Here is a 19,962-nt window from a genome sequence, read left to right as displayed (position 1 = left end):
CTGCAGACATGTGTGAGAGAACGGTGGGAGGGCGGTGCTAACGCAGTGTGCCCGCTAGTACAGTGGCCCACAAAGAAGACACAGGACAGGATTCATTTCCATTCCTACAAGAAGCTTCGTGCCATCAGCGTGGCTGCCACCACTGTGATCGTGGGCCTGGCCTGAAGTGCTCTCTTCCTAAGGGCGACCTGCAATGTAGGGGTGCTTGAATGGTGGAACCTTGGTACTGTGTCCTAGGGTTTGGGTGCCTGAAGCCCATAGTTCCAGTACTGTACAAATGGGAACCATGGGCAGAGCTTCCCCACAGATATAAAGGTGACTGGGTTTGCTGGCCAGCCCCCCAATTCCCATGGACCTGCTAAAGGAGCTGAACATAATTGGACACTCACAGCAATGCTTCTGCTTCTCATCTGAAGTCTATAATGTTTCAAGTACATTATAGATTACATAAGGGTTTGTAGGCCGAGAACATCTATCCGTAGGAAAGTGTATTCCAAGTTCTAAGTCAAAAAGTGTTGAGAATACAACTCCTTTGCTAGTAAGTTAGACACTTGCAGTGGCTAGATTTCAGGAAAGTCCCTTTAAATACTTTAAGGGTCTGAACTACTGCCGGGCCAGACAAGATGTGGGAGAAGGCTCCCCAGGTCTTTCACAGGAAGCTGGAGGAGTGCCTGCCCCACCAGTTCCAGCTCTGCCTTTGAGCCACCCATTCATCTCACCTGGCTAAGGCCCCAGTAGCACCAGAATGCCAGAGTCAGGAAAAGAGAGCAGCTTCTGTGGTTCTGGCCTAGCTGCGTCCTGGGTGCCAGGACCACATGCTTTCAGAAGGAGATTGGAGCTGACAAATGGAAACCAGAGCATCATAATGGCAGAAACAACCTCTGGGCTGGAAACAGAAGCTATAACTACAGGAGAAAAAACCCACAACAAATTCCAGACTGTGACCCTTATGATTTCTGGACCAGGGAGGGGAAGGATGGGGAGACTCACCCTATTCTGCTGAAAACAGGGCAACATAAAGAACACTGTGCAGTCAGGCTGAAAATTAAACAGACGTGACGTTGATTTCTTTAATTCAAAGGCTTAATTATTCTGACGTTTTCCATAACTTAATCTGAGACATCACTTCAGCTTTAATTATGCATAATGAAATGGACTATTTACAGTAACTAGTATGACAGGAAAAACTGAGAGGTGAGAATTGGTAACTTGGCAACTGTTTAGTCATCTTTTTTTTCAGCCAGTGTTTATTGAGTATCTACTACGTTTCAGCCTTTGCCATGGTCCTGCAGATGTCATATTAGAAAAACTAGTATCACTAGAGCCCATACTACGGGCTTCTTGCACTTCATTATCTCATGTACTGTTTGCAATAATGCTCCATGGCAGGTATTATTGTCCTTGATTTATAGGAGCAAACCTGAGATTCTGAAAGGTTAAGTAATTTGTAAAACTTATGCTTTCTGCAATCTAACATACCTCGCACAGAAACCTGCAGACTGACATTGTGAATCTTACTTCCTACTTCATGCAGGAAAAGTCACCTTTTCCTAAGAGAAATGTTGCTTGTTACTTTAAGCAGGCAAGAGAGTGATCAAAATTGTCCTTTGGGAAGTTAACCTGACAGTTTCCTGTAGTGTGCATCGGATGCTACTGAGACAGTCCAGGCCAGAGGCCAGGACCTTAGCCAGAGTGGTGGCAGCAAGACTGGAAAAGGGCTGCAGGTGGCACTGTGGAGGCAAGAAGGGGCCTGCTGAGGGTTTGAATGCGGTGAGACGGGGAGGAAGACAGCTTTGCTGCCCTGGGTTTGGGAAGCAGGAGACACGAGTCCCAACTTGGCCACTCACTAGCAGCTTGACCTGGGGCAAGTCACTCAAGCTCTCTGAGCCTTACTTTTTGTGCCCAGCAGGGGCTATAACCAGCTTATTTAGCAGTCTCAATTCAGAAGCATATAAACTGAAATGGCTTTGTTTTTCCTCCAGTCATTGTTTGTAACGGCTTCTGTTAAATCTCCCTCCATATCTTGTTTCCCAGTCACTTTCAGTTATTCATGGTCCACCATAGTTTTTATGGCTCCCATCTCAAAGTTGACTTAAATCTTATTTCCTGGCCCTCATTGCTGTATCTCTCCATTGGCTGTGGCAGCTCCCCTGGCTCATACTGACTAACTGGCCAGAGGTGACCAAAAGATGGTTCGCTTGTGGGGCACACATGGTCTTCAGAGCTCCTGTGGGGACTCCCACTGCTCATGTCCTTGATGGGGAGGATCTGGCTCAGTGCTCCCTACCCACCTCCTGCCACTAACCTTGAGCTGCTGGGTTTTCCTTCCCCAGCGAGCAGTTCTTGAGCAAAAGAAGTGGGAGACAGGGTCCAAATCCAGCTTCCTTCCACACCGTGTCCAAGACTATTCTTACTGTGCCACCACCATCCTCCCTCTGCGCTGCCATTGCTCCTTCTATGAGTGGAGGCTGGACTCCAGCCCTGCCGTGTTTCACTCACCAGGCCTTGTCACCTGGCATGGAACTGCCTAGGACATGAAAGCACCATATAGGGCAGCACCTGCCTCTGAGGGATAGGCAGAAACCTTCTTCCTGCAGTACTCTTCCTCCATAGACTTTTTTGAGGGCTAGAGTGGCAGTGGTGACGGATCAAATCAAAGGGCAGTGTCTATAGCCAACTTGAGGAGGGGTCTGGTCCCAATTGGGAATCTGACTCATCAATTCAGTGGTCAGAAAAATTCCCACTTCCCTACCCCTGCTTCTGAGAAAGACAAGATGCCCGGTCACAGGGTTACTGAGATCATCATGGATGCCTATGCTTATGTCCAGCTTTTACTATCATCCCAGTCTCTCTGGTCTTGCTTTGCTCTTTGACTTCTCTTTTGGGGCTCTCTGTCCATACAACAGGTGTGGAATTCTAAGATGGACTCTGAGCTGGCCAGGGCTTGTTGGTGGTTGGCCTCGAGGGTATCCTGCAGTCACAGAAACAGGTAATCAAAGAGCAAACAGTCCTGTGGTGTTTAGAGTCTCCCTTAGTTACCACCAAGCCTCTGTTTGATTTCTTGCATGGCAACAAAACCAGGAGGGGAAGATGAGTGGCATCTGGAATACAATTTAGGTAAAAGGTAGGATTCTGCTCCTGGATGATTTGCTGGAAGTGTGCACAGAGGTCAACTATCAAATATGCAGGAAGCAGTCCTTCTCCTGGTTCTCCTGGGCACCATGTCAGGTAGGAACTTCATTTGCCACCTTGTTTGCCTGACTCAGTTTACATGATATCATTGTTTGATAAAATCCCCAAAGAGGAAATTGTCTCTGGGAGACCTTGATCAACTGTGGGTTAATCTGCACTGATGAACGAGATGATGTAGCAATGGGGAGCTCTGGGAGGCTCCGGTGGGGTAACCTGGAGAACAAAGGTGGCTAAAGAAGCCACAATCTAGTCTATGTTTGTATAGACTTCACTTTCCCTCTTGTGTTAAATGGCCTGAGCTAGAAGTCCTTCTAAGATCCAAAGTTGTGAAGACAATTTTCATAGCAGAGCTTTGTTCCATTCGGGGTCTATTAATTAAATTGACATAAGACAGATTACCAGTAGAAAAGCAAATTTAATTATGTACATGGGGGGCCCCATAAGAGACCTAGAGGTAGTCAGGCAATTGAGCCTCATAATTAAGGGGACACAGAGAGGACTCTGATCTCCAGGCCCTTCTGAGCTCCCCCAAGCCCACCATTCCTCACTCATATTCTTTGTCATTATCTTTGCTGATAGCTTTCTTCCCAAACCAGGCCCTCTATCTAAATTCTTTTAGGCAGTTAAGGGGGAGGTAAGAAACAAAAACAAACAAACAAAAGAAACTATTCCTGAATCTTTCGGGCCTCGATTGTCTTCAGCTCAAAAAAATCCGCACGTCAAATTGGCACATTCTGAGGAGAGTTGTATTAAACCCCTTCTGTGTGCATGTCAAGTCAGTTTGTGGAGCTTCTGGCCTTTCTCTGGAGGCAACTTGAGGTTGGCAAATCATCCAGTGGAAAAATTGAGATATTGAGGGTGTATTATCTTAATCTTGAGCAGAGAGAATGCTCAAGATTCTGGTGGAAGAGCCAAAGATTCAAACTAGTGCTTCTTGCATTCTCTCTTCCTTATTCAAGAGCTTCAAGAATCTGGGATGATCTTTTTAATGTTGTCAGGTTGGATTATTGAAATTGAGATTTTTAAATTAAATTTTATTTTTAAATAGATATATGAATAATATATGGAATTCAATCATACTAAATTTGAAGATTAATTTAGAGATAATTCACATTTTTGATGAGTTATACTTTAGTAAAACACTTAGAGGAGTGTCTGGTGCATAGTAAATGTTAGTTATTATTATGTATGACATTGAGTCTTCCTATCCAAGAACAGGATTCTAGATATTTATTCAAGTCTTCATTTGTTTTCCTCAGGAGTATTTTAAGATTTCCTTCATATAGATCTTGCACATTCTGATTATGTTTATTTCTAATTCTTTCATTTACTTTTTTTTTTTTTTTTTGGCATTTGTAGATGGACTATTCCTTCCCTTGTATATTTTAATTGATATTATAATGTATGGAAGTGTAATAATGAATTATTTTATTCAAGGCCCAGCTCAATGGTTTTTCAGTTGATTCTGATGCATTTTCCAGGTTTGAAAATAAACATTTGTGCTTTTCCTCACCTATTTCTCTATCTCCTATTTCTTTCTCTTATCTAATTACTGGGACTGTACCTTCAGGCTTTTGTTAAACAATGATAAGAGCGTACATTCTTGTCTTGTTCCCCATTAAGCATGAAGCTAGCTTTTGGTGTGAAGTATTTTATATGCTCTAAATAAAAATAACTCTTATTTTTATTTAGGATACTTATTTCTAAATCAAAATAGATTTTTAAATCAAATGCTTTTTCAAAATCTATGGATATAACCATTTCATTTCCCCCTTGATCTGCTAATGTGATAAATAAATAACTGGGTTTCTTAATACTGAACACTCTTTAATCTTAAGTTTTTAAACTCAGCAAAGGGAAGGAGGAAGCTGGGCCTTGAGCAGCTCAGACTCTCCAATGAAGTAAACATTTGAGGTTTTCCCAGAAACATAGGCTTTTAGGATCATAATCACTTAAGAGGTGACATTTATTGTTATTGGGGGAAGAGTGAGGTTAGAAAGAACCCAATATCTCATACTGAGCACTATCATTTAGAACTTTATCATCAGATGTGTGAAAGGAACTGATCACAAAGGTTTGCAAGAAATACTTGAGATTGCTTATAAAAACCACATTCAAATCTCTCCCTCTCCAAGGACCGTGCACTGTACCAGGCTTTTGCTCCTAGTCAAATCCTATTTTGGAGGGGAAGGTCTGCTGTGATGCAAACTGTTTCTCTCTCACTTTTTTGTGAGTCCAAAAACCTGACCCTTACCATCACTCTGAAAATCAGGGTCACAGAGGATTGGGCGAGGGGGACAGTCACATCAGTACCTGCCTTCAGAGTTTTAGAAGCAGGTATCACCATAATCAATGTCAAACAAAGTAACCAGCTCCGGTATCCTCTTTCTTCTCATTTGATCTAACTCCTGTGCGTCTTCCAAGGCCCAGCTCAAGTCCTTCCTTCCCCGTGGAGTCTTCCCAGATCGCCCTAGTTCTTGGTAAGCATTCTTGCTGTTGCAGCCTGGAGCAGCCTTGCGTGCTCATGGAATGCCTGCCAAGGGTTTAGTACAGTGCCTAACAGAATATGTGCTCAGTGAAAGCTATAGTATGAGTTATCATACTGTAATTCATCTGGTATGTGTCTGTCCTGTCTCCTCAACTGGAATGTCAGCCCAGAAATAATAGGTTTCACATCTCTTATTGTTCTGTGGTCCCCAAATGCCACATTCATATGAGGTACCCAATAAACGTTTTAGTTGATCATCATCCCTTTTTGGGTCCATTTATTCCCCCCACATTTACTAATACCCCTAAATACAGAAATTTAGATCTTCTGCCTGCTTAATATTGTCATGCAAATTAGCATCTGTCCTTCTCACCTCCTATTATGATGAGGGAAATGAAAGTTTCCCTGTGAGACGTTAATGTCCCATTCCAGCAACGGCTTACAAAGGAAGGCCCCATAGGAACATAAACTAGACAAAACTCCCCACTGAACCTGTGGAAAAGAGTTAAGACAAAACAATCTTCTGGCTCCACAGGGCCATGTGCCATTCCTGGAAGACAGAGGACTTAGCAAAGGTCCCTTGGTATGTTGAAATCCCCTATACACTGAAGTTGTCTATGTTTTGAGAACTCCTCCAGGGAACTAGCTTTTGTATTACTCTCATGGAAATGAAAAATGCCAGTGTTTAATGAAAGAAGGGGTCTATGGTAGCTGGAAGCTTTGCATGAATATGAAAAAGTTACCAGGCCCATTGCCCCGAGTTTTGTCCCCCCAACCACCAGGCATGAGGCTATCTCAGATCCCTCTAGGAAGACACCACCCACCCCAGCCTGCCTTCTGGGCCTGGCCCTCTGCTGAGCAGTGTCAGGCAATTAGAAAGAGGCCTGAGACTCAGTGTCTTGTGCTCCTTGAGGACTAGCTGCAACCCCTTCTTAATTCTGTCATCATTTGAAAAGGCAGGAAAATGCAGTCCATTTCCAGAAAGTCTTTCTGTCGCTGGTTAATCCCATATAATAGGTCTAAAGAACATTGCAAAAGGTGTCTACCTTTTCTATCACGTCCCTTTCCTGTTCAGAGCCGACTCAGAAGAGCAGAAGGCCATCCCTCCTCTCACTCTCCCTCCTCCCTCCCTCTGGTTGGCCCCCTTTCACCTCCAGCTCAAGCACTCGGTCAGTGGAATCCACCTGCTTTTCCACCTCATGGAGTCGGAAGAGATCTAACTCTTGCTGATTATGACCTATGGTAATTTATGGCGTCACTAGTAGAGTCACCATCCTTTGTTCTGTGTTCCATGAAGGGCTCCCTTCTATTAGCCTTGCCTGGAATGGACCAGCCCCCCCAAAGGGGGTGGGTGAACACCCCATCAAGGAAGGTATCCACTGTAGAAATTAAAGGCATAGGAAGATGCTGCATATACTGAAACAACAACATGCTATAATGTTTTAGAATTTATCGAGAGTATGCATTTTCTTACATGGTACCAGCGCTGTGAGAGTGAATTCCAGTAGGCCTGGAATTAGCCTGCGTTGCTTTGCTAATGTTCCTGCACTGGACTGACCCCCAGTCAGGGCACGAAGCATGCTGATTAACAGCGCTGCTTGGTAACCATGGGTTCTGGGATTTCGGGGATGGTTGTGCAGGCTTTTAAGTGTCATTGGTTGATAACAGTGAGATTAATGATTTGCACCTGATCTGGGTGAGACCCTTTGAGGGTTCTGCTGTGGAGGCTGGTTACCTAGCAAGATGCACCTCCATGACCAACAAAATAGAAAAATATCCAGCAGAGACTCTATTTTGGGCTCCCTGGTTCCAAGGTATTTGTAGATAATGTTAGTGGCTCCTGATCTGAGTAAGTGCATTTTGTCACGGCTCTTAGAGAAAAGAGGACAACGGGAGTAGCAGCTGGCCTCCCCAGTCCTCCTCTGTGAGGCGTCTTCAGCTGTGACGCAGATCCGCACTTTAATGTTCTTGTTATACTGCCTTCTTCTTCTGTAATAAATGATAGGTTTGGAAACATTCTCATTTGGGTCCTGTGATTCTTCTTTGGCAATTGAACCCTGTTTAATGGTCACTGTTAGTGTAGCATCACAGTCCTGAGAGAGAGTTGACAAAGGGCCCCAGAGAAGTTAAGGGACAAGCCCAACGTCCCACAGTCAAGTAGATGCAAATTGCTCTCTTCACACTCCCCTCTGATTTCTCTGGCTACCCCTAGAGAGAATAAAGAGGCATTTATTGAGTGTCAATCTCAGATGAGTACGGCCCTGTGTATTGAAACAGCTGTAAATGAGAGCAGCAGCATCCCGGAGGAAGAGAGGGCATCAGCCCACAGCCCTGAACCACATCATTACCTTCAGTGTCTGAGGTGCCGGGTGGGCAGCTTCCTCCCAAAAACTGAGGTTGCGGAGGCCTTAATTACTCTAACACACGCTCCAGGAGGAGGCTTCATTGGTCCGTTTCTGGCAAGGCAGTGATTTTGCTCATTTTGAAACAAGTGACAGCATCAATCCAGATCTCAGCCACAAGCAGGACATTGCAGTGGGCTCAGTGGTTGATAATAAATCTCTGACAGGCTTTTTCGTTTTCAAAGCTTCAGGCAACTTTAATTTGATTCTTAATTAAAATATATGTGTAAGTCAGATTCCATTAAAGCCTCTTTCTTGTTTTCCAGCATTCAGACCAGCAAAGAAAGTTTGGGTGACCAGCCTTGGAAGGCATGTGTGTGGTGTCTTGGGGAGAGCCACCAGTCCCTGGCTCCTACCCTTTCCTCTGCCCCTGATTAGCTGGATGCCTTTGGGCACATCCTTTAAAGTTTTTTTGCATAACAAATGGGTTAAACATGTTGTAAATTTTTATCTTATTAATGCTCTATTTTTAAGATGTGGACCCTAGCCACTAATTATTATTACTATTGCTATTACTACTGCTGCTACCACTTGTTTTAAATAGCAAGGAAGCTAGAGGAGTTGGGTGCTGAACTAAGAGTTGAGCGATCCCAGCTTAACTCCTGTTCTTATCAGTTTCCCCAGAGTGTCTGCTGCAAAGGCTTCAGAATTCAGTTCCATGGTCCCGGCACACGTGACCTTGCCCTGGGAAGGGAGGCCACCAGGTGAAGAGCAGAGCATCTCCAGCAGGAGTGCCAGCAGAAAGGGCATGTCCAAGGACACAGTCTGGCTTTATCCATCCATGAAACAGGCAGTTCCCAACACAAACTGCCTGATGGGCACTGGATAGATCCACTTCTTCCTCCAAAATACCTCCTTCACTGCCATGAGAAATATGACCATTCAAGGAGGACCACAAAAAGCTATGCTAACGTAAGGAGAAAGCATGGAGCCATACAGAGTCCAGTCCTTGCAGTCAAATGCCTTGGATTGGAAGGCTGGTTCTTCATGGAATTAGTCTCTCAAACCCAGGGCATATCAAAGTTATAATTAATGCAACTCCCAGCAAAGCAAACTGTCAGCTGGGGATATGTACATCTGACCTGGGTGAGACCCTTTGAGGGTTCTGCTGTGGCGGCTGGTTACCAACAAAATAGAAAAATTCCCAGCAGAGACTCTATTTCGGGTGCCCTGGTTCCAAGATATTTGTAGATAACGTTGGTGACTCTTGATCTGAGAAGCACATCTTCTCCAGCTTCCCCAGTTCTCTAAAGGAGACACACCAAGGTTGGTGGCTGCAGTAATCTGCCTGTTCAGAGGGAGGCTGTGGAAAGTCCTGAGTGGGGCTTCGCAAGCCTCTACCACCCATGCCCACATCAAGCTAATATTCCAGCACAATTTCTTATGTTGTTCCCCAAACAGCCTCTTACAGATCACATCACCCAAATCTAACATCCGGGTTGAGGAGCCAAATTCTTATCAGCCCCCAGCGCCATCTTGGTCCAGTTTATGAGTGTGTGATCTCAGGTGTGTGAAATGGCTACAGCAATACCTACAATGTGTTTAGAATGGATGAAATCAGGCAGTAAAGTAGCTACCGTAGCACAATGCCTGATGAGTAGGTGCTTAGTAAATACAAGTGCTTACTTGTTTTGTTCTATTCATTTGGGCTGGGCACTATCTTACCCCAAGCTATTCTTGAGAAAAACCTAATGAGTTATATCTTTGTTTAAATATGAACAGAGGCTTCCCTCCTCCTTGGCTGGAGGGGCATAAGACCCTGGGGTGGGTGGGAGGAGACAACAGAAGGTGGGGGGGATCCTTCAAGATAAATTGCCAATGTTTCATTTTGCTTATGACTGTCCTTATCCTGTCGACCAGTGAGGAAACACTGGTGAACAGTGAGGAAACACCCTCGCGAACAGTTCAGAGGACCCTGGGGACTTCTGTGGGAAAAGAGGGCATGAGGGAATTATGCCTAAAAAAATCCAACCTACCAAAGCAATTGATAATTTTGCTCATTTTGAAAAAACATTTTTGGGAACTTTTTGCCTCTAAGTATTCCAAGTGCACTATTTTGCTCTTGGTTTTTATCACAAGAATGCTATAATACTGAAGTCAATTTTAATAGATTAAAAAAATCTATTCATAGAGTCAGGGGAACTCTAACAGCTATATATGATGTCAGAGGGGTAGGAGATTGGTGGTGGGGGGTTATCACTTTGTGAGGGGTGTAAATGTCTAACTATTACATTGTTTCGTACACCTGAAACTAATAAAAAAAGTTAAAATTTAAATTAAAACAAAAAATCTATTCATATTCACATCACTCTGAACTGCAGCTGGGGGTTTTTTGTTGTTGTTTTTTTTTAGATTTTATTGGGGAAGGAAAACAGGACTTTATTGGGGAACAGTGTGTACTTCTAGGATTTTTTCCAAGTCATGTTGTTGTCCTTTCAATCATAGCTGTGGAGGGCGCAGCTCAGCTCCAGGTCCAGTTGCCGTTTTCTAGTTGCAGGGGGCACAGGCCACCATCCCCTGCGGGAGTTGAACTGGCGACCTTGTGGTTGAGAGCCCACTGGCCCTTGTGGGAATCGAACCGGCAGCCTTCAGCATTAGGAACATGGAGCTCCAACCACCTGAGCCACTGGGCCGGCCCCTGTTTTGGTATTTCTGAGTCCTTGCACAGTCCTTGTCCATAAAACAGGATAATTCTATGAGCAAAAATAACTTAGGCATAATGAATTTTAGTCTCTAATCTAAATAAGATGATTTTAGATTTATGAAAGCTTGTATCAATGAATTTGTTTGTATTTCGATTTTTCCTACATTTCCATTATTCCTCTGGATCCCCTCCCCCAAATTTGAAACAAAAACACTCTCTTACGAAAACCAACATTTTTCCATTGTTTGTGTCTAGAAATTTTACACCTTTCAGTAGGACAGATCTTTCTACTGTCACCCTGCACTTCCTCCCACTACAGGTGGTTTGTCTCTAGTGTCTAATAATGGTGGCCAAGATCTGGAACCTGACTGAGGAGTAGCACCTTGGTGTAAATTGTGGTTTTGTTACCTACTACAGCAGTCTCCCTTTATCCGTGGTTTTGCTTTCTGCAGTTTCCATTACCTGTGGTCGACTGTGGCCTGAAAATATTAAATGGAAAATTCCAGAAATCAACAATTCATACGTTTTAAATTGTGCACCGTTTTGAATAATGTGATGAAATTTCATGTGACCTGTCATCATTGTGCTCTGTCCTGCCAGGACATGAATCATCCCTTTGCCCAGCGTCTTCATCTGTAGATGCTCCCCCACCTATTAGTCACTTAGGAGCCGTCTCTTGAGGTATCACAGTGCTTGTGTTCAAGGAACACTTATTTTACTTAATAGTGGCCCAAACGCACAAGAGTAGTAATGCCAGCAATTCAGATATGCCAAAGAGAAGCCATAAAGTGCTTCCTTTAAGTGAAAAGTTTAACTACAGTACAATAAGATATTTTGAAGGAGAAACCACATTCACATAATTTTTATTACAGTATATTGTTATAATTGTTCTAGTTTATTATTGTTGTCGGTAATCTGTTACTTGCCTAATTTATAAATTAAACTTTGTCATAGGTATGTATGTATAGGAAAAAATATAATACATGAGGTGAGACAATTAAGTTTGTGAATTCATCCTAGAAAAAGTGCTACATACCTCATTGCTGAATATCACTATGGTCACCTTCAAAGTACTCCCCTTGGGAAGCTATGCAGTGATGCCAGCGTCTAGTCTACCCTTCAAAGCAATTTTGGAACTCTTTCTCTGCAATGGCCATCAGAGTTGTCGTCATATTACCCTTGATATCCCGAATGTCATCAAAATGTCTTCCTTTCAATATTTCCTTTATCTTCGGGTAAAGAAGGAAGTCATTGGGGGCCAGATCAGGTGAGTGGGGAGGGTGTTCCAATACAGTTATTTGTTTACTGGCTAAAAACTCCCTCACAGACAGTGCTGTGTGAGCTGAGACATTGTCGTGATGCAAGAGCCATGAATTGTCGGCGAAAAGTTCAGGTCGTCTAACTTTTTCACGCAGCCTTTTCAGCACTTCCAAATAGCAAACTTGGTTAACTCTTTCTCCAGTTGGTACAAATTCATAATGAGTAATCCCTCTGATGTCAAAAGAGGTTAGCAACATCATTGCAACAAGTTTGTGAACTTAATTGTCAGCAGTGTGTAGGGTTCAGTACTATCCGCAGTTTCAGGCATCCACAGGGGGTCTTGGAACGTATCCCTGAGGTGGGGGGGATGCCTGTATTTACTATGTGTCCATTAACTCAGTTTCTTCATCTGTAAAATGATGACATTAATACCTATCTATGAGGACTATTTTGAGGAGTAAATGAAAGAAAGAATTTTACATTATGACCTTATTTAGAACATTGGGTAAAATGGTAATTGTATTAGTTTCCTAGTGTTGTCATTACAATTAGCACAACCTGGATGGCCCAAAACAACAGAAATATATTCTCTCACAGTTTAGGAGATTAGAAGTCTGAAATTAAGGTTTTGGCAGGGTTGGTTTCTTCTAGAAGTTTTGAGGGAGAATGTGTTCCATACCTACCTCCCAGCTTTTGGTGGTTGCTTGCCGTTCCTGGTCTTGTAGCTGTATCACTTCAATTTCTGCCTTTATCATAACCTGGACTTCTTCCTTGTGTGTGTGTCCTCATATGGACAATAGTCATTGGATTTAGTGTCCACCCTGATCCAGGATGACCTCCTCTTAACTAATGACATCTGCAAAGACTCTATTTCCAAGTAAGGTACATCCTGAGATTCTGAGAGGAATGGATTTGGGGTTACTCCTTACAGCAACCATCATTATGGAAACAATACAGAACAACCTGTTGCTGTCCTCTGTACTGACAAAGTCTTGCAGAGTGTCATGGAGAGCTCAGAATGTCCCAAGGCTTTCCTGGAAGAAACACACTTTCTCTTAAATTGTAAAATTCCTGTCTGTAATGCAGTCCAAGGCAGTTCACTTCCCTGAATATCTCATTTCCTTCTCCGTGAAACAGGAGTTAATCTATCAACCAAGAAGTACTAATTGACTCTCTATATGACACTTATGGCACCCAGTAATAACAAATAATTGTTCTTGAGATTTCTTATGGATGTGGGAAGATCTACTATGACTCTGGAACATTCCAGTCATGCACACTCAATTCTCAGATGACCTCATGAATCAAATACTGACACAGAGAAGGAAAATAAACTCTTATAAAATACCTTGTAAGAGAGAGAATGTCATGGCTAGACGAGGTCCTTCAAGTGGGTGTCTATCTGCTCAAGTGTCATGTTTCCCTTTCCCTGGCTCTTCACAAAGACTGGGAGAAAAGAGAAGGGAAGCAGGGAGACAAGAGGAGCACAGCAGCTTTATTTATGGAACGACAGAAGCAGATTTCATGGCTGTTGGTGGTGGTTGTTTTCTTGGCTCCGAGAAGATCTCGCATTCCCATTTCCAGCTCTTGGCAAGAGTATTTGTTCTTGGGGAGTGACCAGGTTCCATCGTTGCTCTGAGCTACAAGTTGAAGCCACAGAACAAGCTGTTAAGTCCCTGTTCCCAGCACAAGGCTTTGTGTTCTTGTCATTTTGCATCCTTTTTAAATCCACAGAGGCAGAGGCGCTACACCTAGTCCATTTACCTGCTACAAGCAACGTGGCAGAGAATTCTCCACCTGAGACTTCAGTGCACGAGTTTTCTGTGAACTTATCAGCATCACTGTCACCTGTGAGCCCAGGGTTTCCCCTGATAATCAACTCGAGTCCCCTCACCAAAGCCTTCAGGGTGAACTGGCTGTCAGGCACCGACTTTGAGGTAAGTACCATCTTGCTCCCAATGGGAGCTGTCTGCAAAGAGGGTTCTGAAGATGAGGAGCAGATGTGATTCTAGATCAGTGGTCATTTCCTTCTCTTTCCCTGGTTTAATCTCCCTTCTTGTAAGATCCAGAAGTCCTGTGTGGGGCACCTTAGAGCCTTCTGTGCTAGCCATTGAACATTTTTGCTCCACTTAATCCAGTCCAACTGAACATTAGGCTCAATTTGTTACAAATACAAAGCTTGTTCCTTATGCCAACCACCCTCACATGGCATCAGGCATTAGGTGTGCTGGCAGCTACTACATTCTCCAGGTGGGCTAGTATGAGTGTTGATCTCCTTAAAATCCAGGCCCTGATGAACTTGTGTCTGGTGATTGTGCTTTTCTAGGATTCTGTGATTTTTCTCAGAAGGAAATCTACAAGGAGACTTGTTTAATATGCAAGAACATAGTAAAAATATAAGTCTAAATGTCCAGCCCTACTGTGTGAATATTCCCTCTTGGGTAATTCAGACCCAATCATTGACATTCGAGAACCATGGCACCGCTGCTCTGTTTTCCAGTTTGTCAGTTGAGACTTCCCAAAGTTGTCACTCCTTCTTGTAGGACAAATCTGCTCACTGCATATTTTCCACTGCTAACTTCAGAAGGCTTCTAAGGATGTCTTAGGGTCCTGGTGTCTGGACCTACTTATACTTCAGTGTCCCCCACCCCCTTTCCCCCGGCTGGCTGGTGTAGGAACCTCCTGTTGTTATCATCAGCCCTGCCGCTGGCCCTGCCTGCCGTTGCTGTGGGGTTCTGGTGGGACCCAGTGGCCCAGCCTGCTTGGTCTGGGCACAGTTGCCTCCCTGAGGTACACACTGCATGTGCATGAACCCAGCTGATCATTAGAGTCCCTGTGGAGCCCACAAGTTGAGGGCCAGAGCCTGGGCATCTGATATTTTCACCCCAGGGTTAGGCCCTCAGGTACGTAAGGAGCACACAGTCTGGCAGTCTTCACCTCGGCATCCAGTATACATTCCCAGGCCCCAGATGCTGGTTCTGTGACTTACCTGCCTACCTATCTGCTCCCTTGACATCTGGCTCTTCTTTAACAGCTGTTGTTCGTCTATTCCTAAAAGCCTTGCCAATTGCTTGCAGTTAGAGAGCACGTAATATATGGCAGACACTGTTGAACGTGCTTTACACGTGTGTTATTCTTGATTTTTATTTGCATTATTTTATTTGTATTATTCTATTGTATTATTTGTATTATCACCTCTTTTTACAGATGGGGAAAATGAGCAAAACTTAATAGACAGGTTAAATAACTTGTTCTGGGTTGCACAAGCTTTTAGGTAACTGAGCTGAAACTGGAATCCAGGCAGTATGACTTCCAAGCTCTCATCATGTTTTTAAAATGACTTTATTGAGATATAAATTCACACAGCATACAATTCACCCATGTAAAGTGTACAGTTCAGTGGTTTTTACTATATTCAGAGACCATCACAACAATCTAACTTTAGAACATTTTCATCGCTCCAAACGAAACTCCAAATCCATTGGCAGTCACTGCCCTGCCCCTGTCTATCCCCCAGTGCCTGACAACCACTAATCTACTTTCTGTCTTAATGGATTTGCCTATTCTGGACACTTCATATGAAGGGAATCATATTGTATGTGGTCGTTAACAACTGGCTTCTTTCTTGTAAGCATAAAATTACCCACTTTGTAGCATGGATCAGTACATCATTCCTTTTTATGGCTGAATATTTTTCCAGTATATGGATATACCACATTTTGTCTGTCTAGCCATCAGTTGACAGATATTTGGTTGTTTCCACTTGAGAACTTTTATTCTCAGCCTCCATAGTCTACTGCCTTTAATGCCGTTTCAGATTTGCAAAGGTTCCAAAGCACATTCACAGCCTGATCTCTCAACGGTTCCTACTAACACTGGTATTATCACTATTTAAATTTTTTTATTTCTATTTTAGAAAGAAGATAACAAAAAGGTAGCAAGGTTAATGGATTTGCCCAAGATCACATAACCATGAAGGTTGAAATAAGAACTCAGGTCTTCTGACTCCCAGTTTCAGGCCCTTTCTCCTGCACTGACCTGCACATCTGTTGCTCTTTCGATGAGCCCCTAAGTCCTCTATGGACATGGTCTTCCCACAGGCCATGTGATTCAAGCAGAGCTGTCAGTCAAGGAAGAATTGCAGCCTGTTCTTGAGAAATGGCGTGTTTCTTAGGCTGATGGAGGCTCGAATGTTGACCCTATTACCCCAGTCCTGGTGCCCTCCTGGCACCGCAGCCCGCAGCTGCCCAGATGTACCCTGTGTGGGTACTTGACTGGGCCACAAGTTCACAAGTCCTGTAGCTCTTCTTAAGAATTGGTTGCTTTCTCCAGAAACTACCCGATATCATCAAACATCCCCCTTGAGGAAGATCCTAGTATCCAGCCCAAACTGCTCGCAAGAGCCACTCCTGCTGCCCAAAGCACATGTCAGGGCCCTCTCTGTGGAAGAACCTGGCTCCTCCTTGGGCAGCCTTGATACTCTGCAGGATGACGAGTCTAGTGATGAGGTGTTGAGTCTCTGGCCCAGAGGTCTCCTCAGTGCTGGCCTTGGCACTCAGTCATGCAGAGCTTTCTGAGGGTGACCTCCAAACCATGCCAAAGGCCTGACCTCTCGGCTTTCAAACACAGCTGCTGAGACTTCTGGTGGGGTTGGGTGGAAGGGGAAGAGGATGAATGATGATGATGATGATGATGATGATGGTAACAGCTCACACTTATGAAGCATTTACCATATATTAGGAATTCCCCTGAACATTTTGTAAATTCATTTATTTAATCCTCATAACAACACTATGAAGTGCTGTACTATTAATATTTGCATGTTAAAGGTGGGGGAACTGAGGCATAGAGAAGTCAAGCAACTTGCCCAAGGTTCACATAGCTAATGGTGGCAGACTTGAGATTTGAGATCGGGCAGGCTGGCCCCAAGAACCCCTGCTCAGCCCCCATGCTGCGCTGGCTCACTACTGCCCAGCAAGAGAGACGCGGAGCCTCACTGGCCCATGTGGCTATCACTGGTCAAGGGATTTTCTCCTGGAGCAGCACCAGGAAGGATCGCTCTGAAAAGCCCGGGAGGTGTGATGCAGGCTCGGCCGCTCCAAAGACTGCAGCCCTCTGAGGTCACGTGGAGGCCGCACCTGCCCTCTTCCCTTTGCGCCTCTCTGTGCTTGACTCCTCTGTCCCATCTGCTGTCACGAGCCCTGTGGTTTTGTAAATGCATTCAGCTCTGTCCAGAAATGCCTCCAACTTGACATGCCTTAAACCAAACTTACTGCCTTTCACCACAACTGCAGCCAGATGGCCTGCAACCAAACCAAAGACCACTCCCCTACCCCCCACCGCCCCAGCTTGGGCCTTTGGAATTCCCTCCCTTCCTTGTTCCAGTCTCCATATGTGTGAAATGAGGGGAAGTTCTACCAACCTATGGTTGTTGTGATGATTAAGTAAAATACTCCACAAAATGGCTTGGCAAGAGCCGGGCACACAAACATTGAGTAAATGCTGATAACAACAACAAAAACAACTTTTCCCTTTGTGTTGACAGCAACCCAATTCTTTTGGTTCCAAGATGTAACATGGTTGGAACTTTTCTGACTGTTCTGTTTCCTCCTTCTGGGGTGTTTAGGGCTAGTTCCTGGGGTGGGGGAGCTGTCAGTAAGTTACACTGTGGCAAAGGACTGTCTCGGCTTGGGGTTCAGGAGAGGGCTCCAGGCTCAGCAGGAAGCTAGAGTATAAATCAGGACACAGAGTGGACTGTCCAGACAAAGGGGGCTGCTCTGGGAGACGTACCTTCCCTGGACAGTTTTGACTATCTAATAATAATAATAAAAGCCAACATTTGCTTAGGGTTTGCCCAGTGCCAATGATCTCTAAGTATTCCATGGATTAGCTCAGTTAGCCCTCACAACAACCCTACAAAGTAGATGCTCTTATTATCTTCATTTTACAGATGGGGAAACTGAGGCACAGAAAGATTTTTTGTTGTTGTTGTTGTTGTTGTTGTTTGTTTGTTTGTGTGTGTGTTTTTTTAAGTAATGGGAAGGCTGGGCCTTAAATCCACTCAGTCTTGCTCCAAAGTCTATGCTCTTGAGCCCTATGTTAGGCTGCCTCTTACCTACCATGTGCCAAGTATAGATACAAAGTCCTCCTCATTTGTGTGGATATCGGCTCACCCTGCTTGTGGATGGAGACAAGACTACCTCGTTTTCCTCTCAGCCCTCCTCCATATGTTCTCCCCCCACTGTACACACTCATTCATATCTGTGGCTGTCTTCTGTCCTTTACCCAATCCAGATCTCACAAAGGCAAACACGATACCAACTGCCTCCTCCATGAAGCCCTCCCTGACTAAACACAGCTCACAATGAACTTTCTTCCCTCTGATTTTCCATAGTCCCCTAATCGAGCTCTTCCTTATAATACTTTATATGATAACATAGCCGTTTAACATGGCAACAATTATTTACCTAATTCTAATGAGGGAAAAACAAAACCAGGAAATGGTGACGTGACTTTCCCAAGGGCACATAGCAGTTCAGTGATGGAAATGGGATTGGAGCTAAGTGATCTCCTCACTACAGGATACTGAATGCCTCATTGTCTGGCCCAAGTTGTATTAATAACCAAAAGATTCTCTTAGCATAATTAAGACATTTATAAAATTTCGTCCTTGATGTCCCAAAGAACTCCGTGCCTTCTCAGAGCTCAGCGACAGGGATGCAGATGTCACAGGTTACAGACTGGCCTCCAGGTAGCCTCAGCAGCACACTCCCACCACAGACCCTGGGCTCCTGCTGGCAATGGGCTACACGCTGGGGAAATCTCTCTGGCCCTGCTTCTAGGTAACCCTTCCACATCTCCAAAACACTTGTGGTGCAAAGGACAAGTTTCCAACAGTGGAAGAATGTGTGGGAAGGCACACACACACACACACACACACACACACACACACACACACACTGAACAGGCTGTTGATGTTAGTAAATATCATTTCCTATTTCTGCAGATGTATCCTTCTTCTCTTCTTGGAAGGGGCCTTAGGAAAATTAGAATGGAGTGATGAGTCAAGATGTAATTTAACAGCAGTCCCAGGAAAGTGTGGTATCTCATTCTTAAAGACGAGAAAATCTAACTATATTTAGGGTTGCTAAAGGGACTTGTGTGGGAGCCTACCCCAAGTAATCATAGGTTTTTTTAAATTATTGAGCTTTCCATCTCCACTCCTTGAAACCAGAATGTCTCCTAAATATTTTTCTTTCCCATGAAAAGCATCGTCACACACAGCAGTCTCTTTAGTGAAGTATTGTGGGGCTTGTGTTGGAAGGACTAAGGCAAACAACCAGTTTCTGTGACAGCAAGTGAAAAATGGTTTCCAGGATGCTTCCTTCATAGTAATATCTCTTCGCAAAATGCATGCATACAAAGCAGATTTTCTTTTACATGATTACTAAGAATTCTGCACTTACTTTTTAGGTTGTCACCACTGGGAAGGAACAAGTAGATTTTGAAACAGGACCAAAGATATTTGAGTTGCAAATTTACGTTCAGGACGATGTTGGTGTCACTGACCTGCAGATCCTAACTGTCCAGGTAGCAGATGTGAATGAGCCGCCTCAATTTCTAGGCAACTTGGCAAAAGGTAAGCTACACCTAGGTGTGCAATGCAGCCCAGACGGTGGCATTAGGGGGGACCCCGGGGAAAAGAGAAAAACAGCAAAGTTAATACACAAGCAGCTGTTTCCCTGCAAAAGGCAGCTGCTTAATGAGCAGGGAACAAATGACATGTCCTCCAGCCTAGGACTCCCAATGATAATGCCCAGCAATGTACAAAGCCCTTCTCAGCCATGGTTTCTCTTGGGTGTCTCCCAGTCCTGGGGAACAAATTGCAGCTTGGCCCCTCACGTGGATCGTTCTGGAGGAAGCTGGGCCAAGCTCGGCAGGCTCATCACTGTGTACTGGTCGGTGACTGACCTGTT

At 44.3% G+C, this 19,962-nt stretch overlaps 1 protein-coding gene across 1 annotated transcript in view; it reads left to right on the top strand.

Annotated features, from left to right (window-relative positions):
* Positions 1-2,588: 2,588 nt before the first annotated feature.
* CDHR3 (cadherin related family member 3) overlaps positions 2,589-19,962 on the top strand; it is a 63,840-nt gene continuing 46,466 nt past the window's right edge. The window contains exons 1-3 of the mRNA XM_019745394.2: positions 2,589-3,228; positions 13,721-13,923; positions 19,460-19,625. Coding sequence (XP_019600953.2) covers positions 3,183-3,228; positions 13,721-13,923; positions 19,460-19,625 — 415 coding nt within the window. The 5' untranslated portion in view covers positions 2,589-3,182. The remainder of the gene's footprint in view (positions 3,229-13,720; positions 13,924-19,459; positions 19,626-19,962) is intronic.

Source organism: Rhinolophus sinicus, linkage group LG09 (assembly GCF_036562045.2).
Source record: "Rhinolophus sinicus isolate RSC01 linkage group LG09, ASM3656204v1, whole genome shotgun sequence".
NCBI lineage: Eukaryota > Metazoa > Chordata > Mammalia > Chiroptera > Rhinolophidae > Rhinolophus > Rhinolophus sinicus.
Note: the sequence above shows the minus strand (reverse complement) of the source record. Positions and strands in the feature narration are given on the sequence as shown.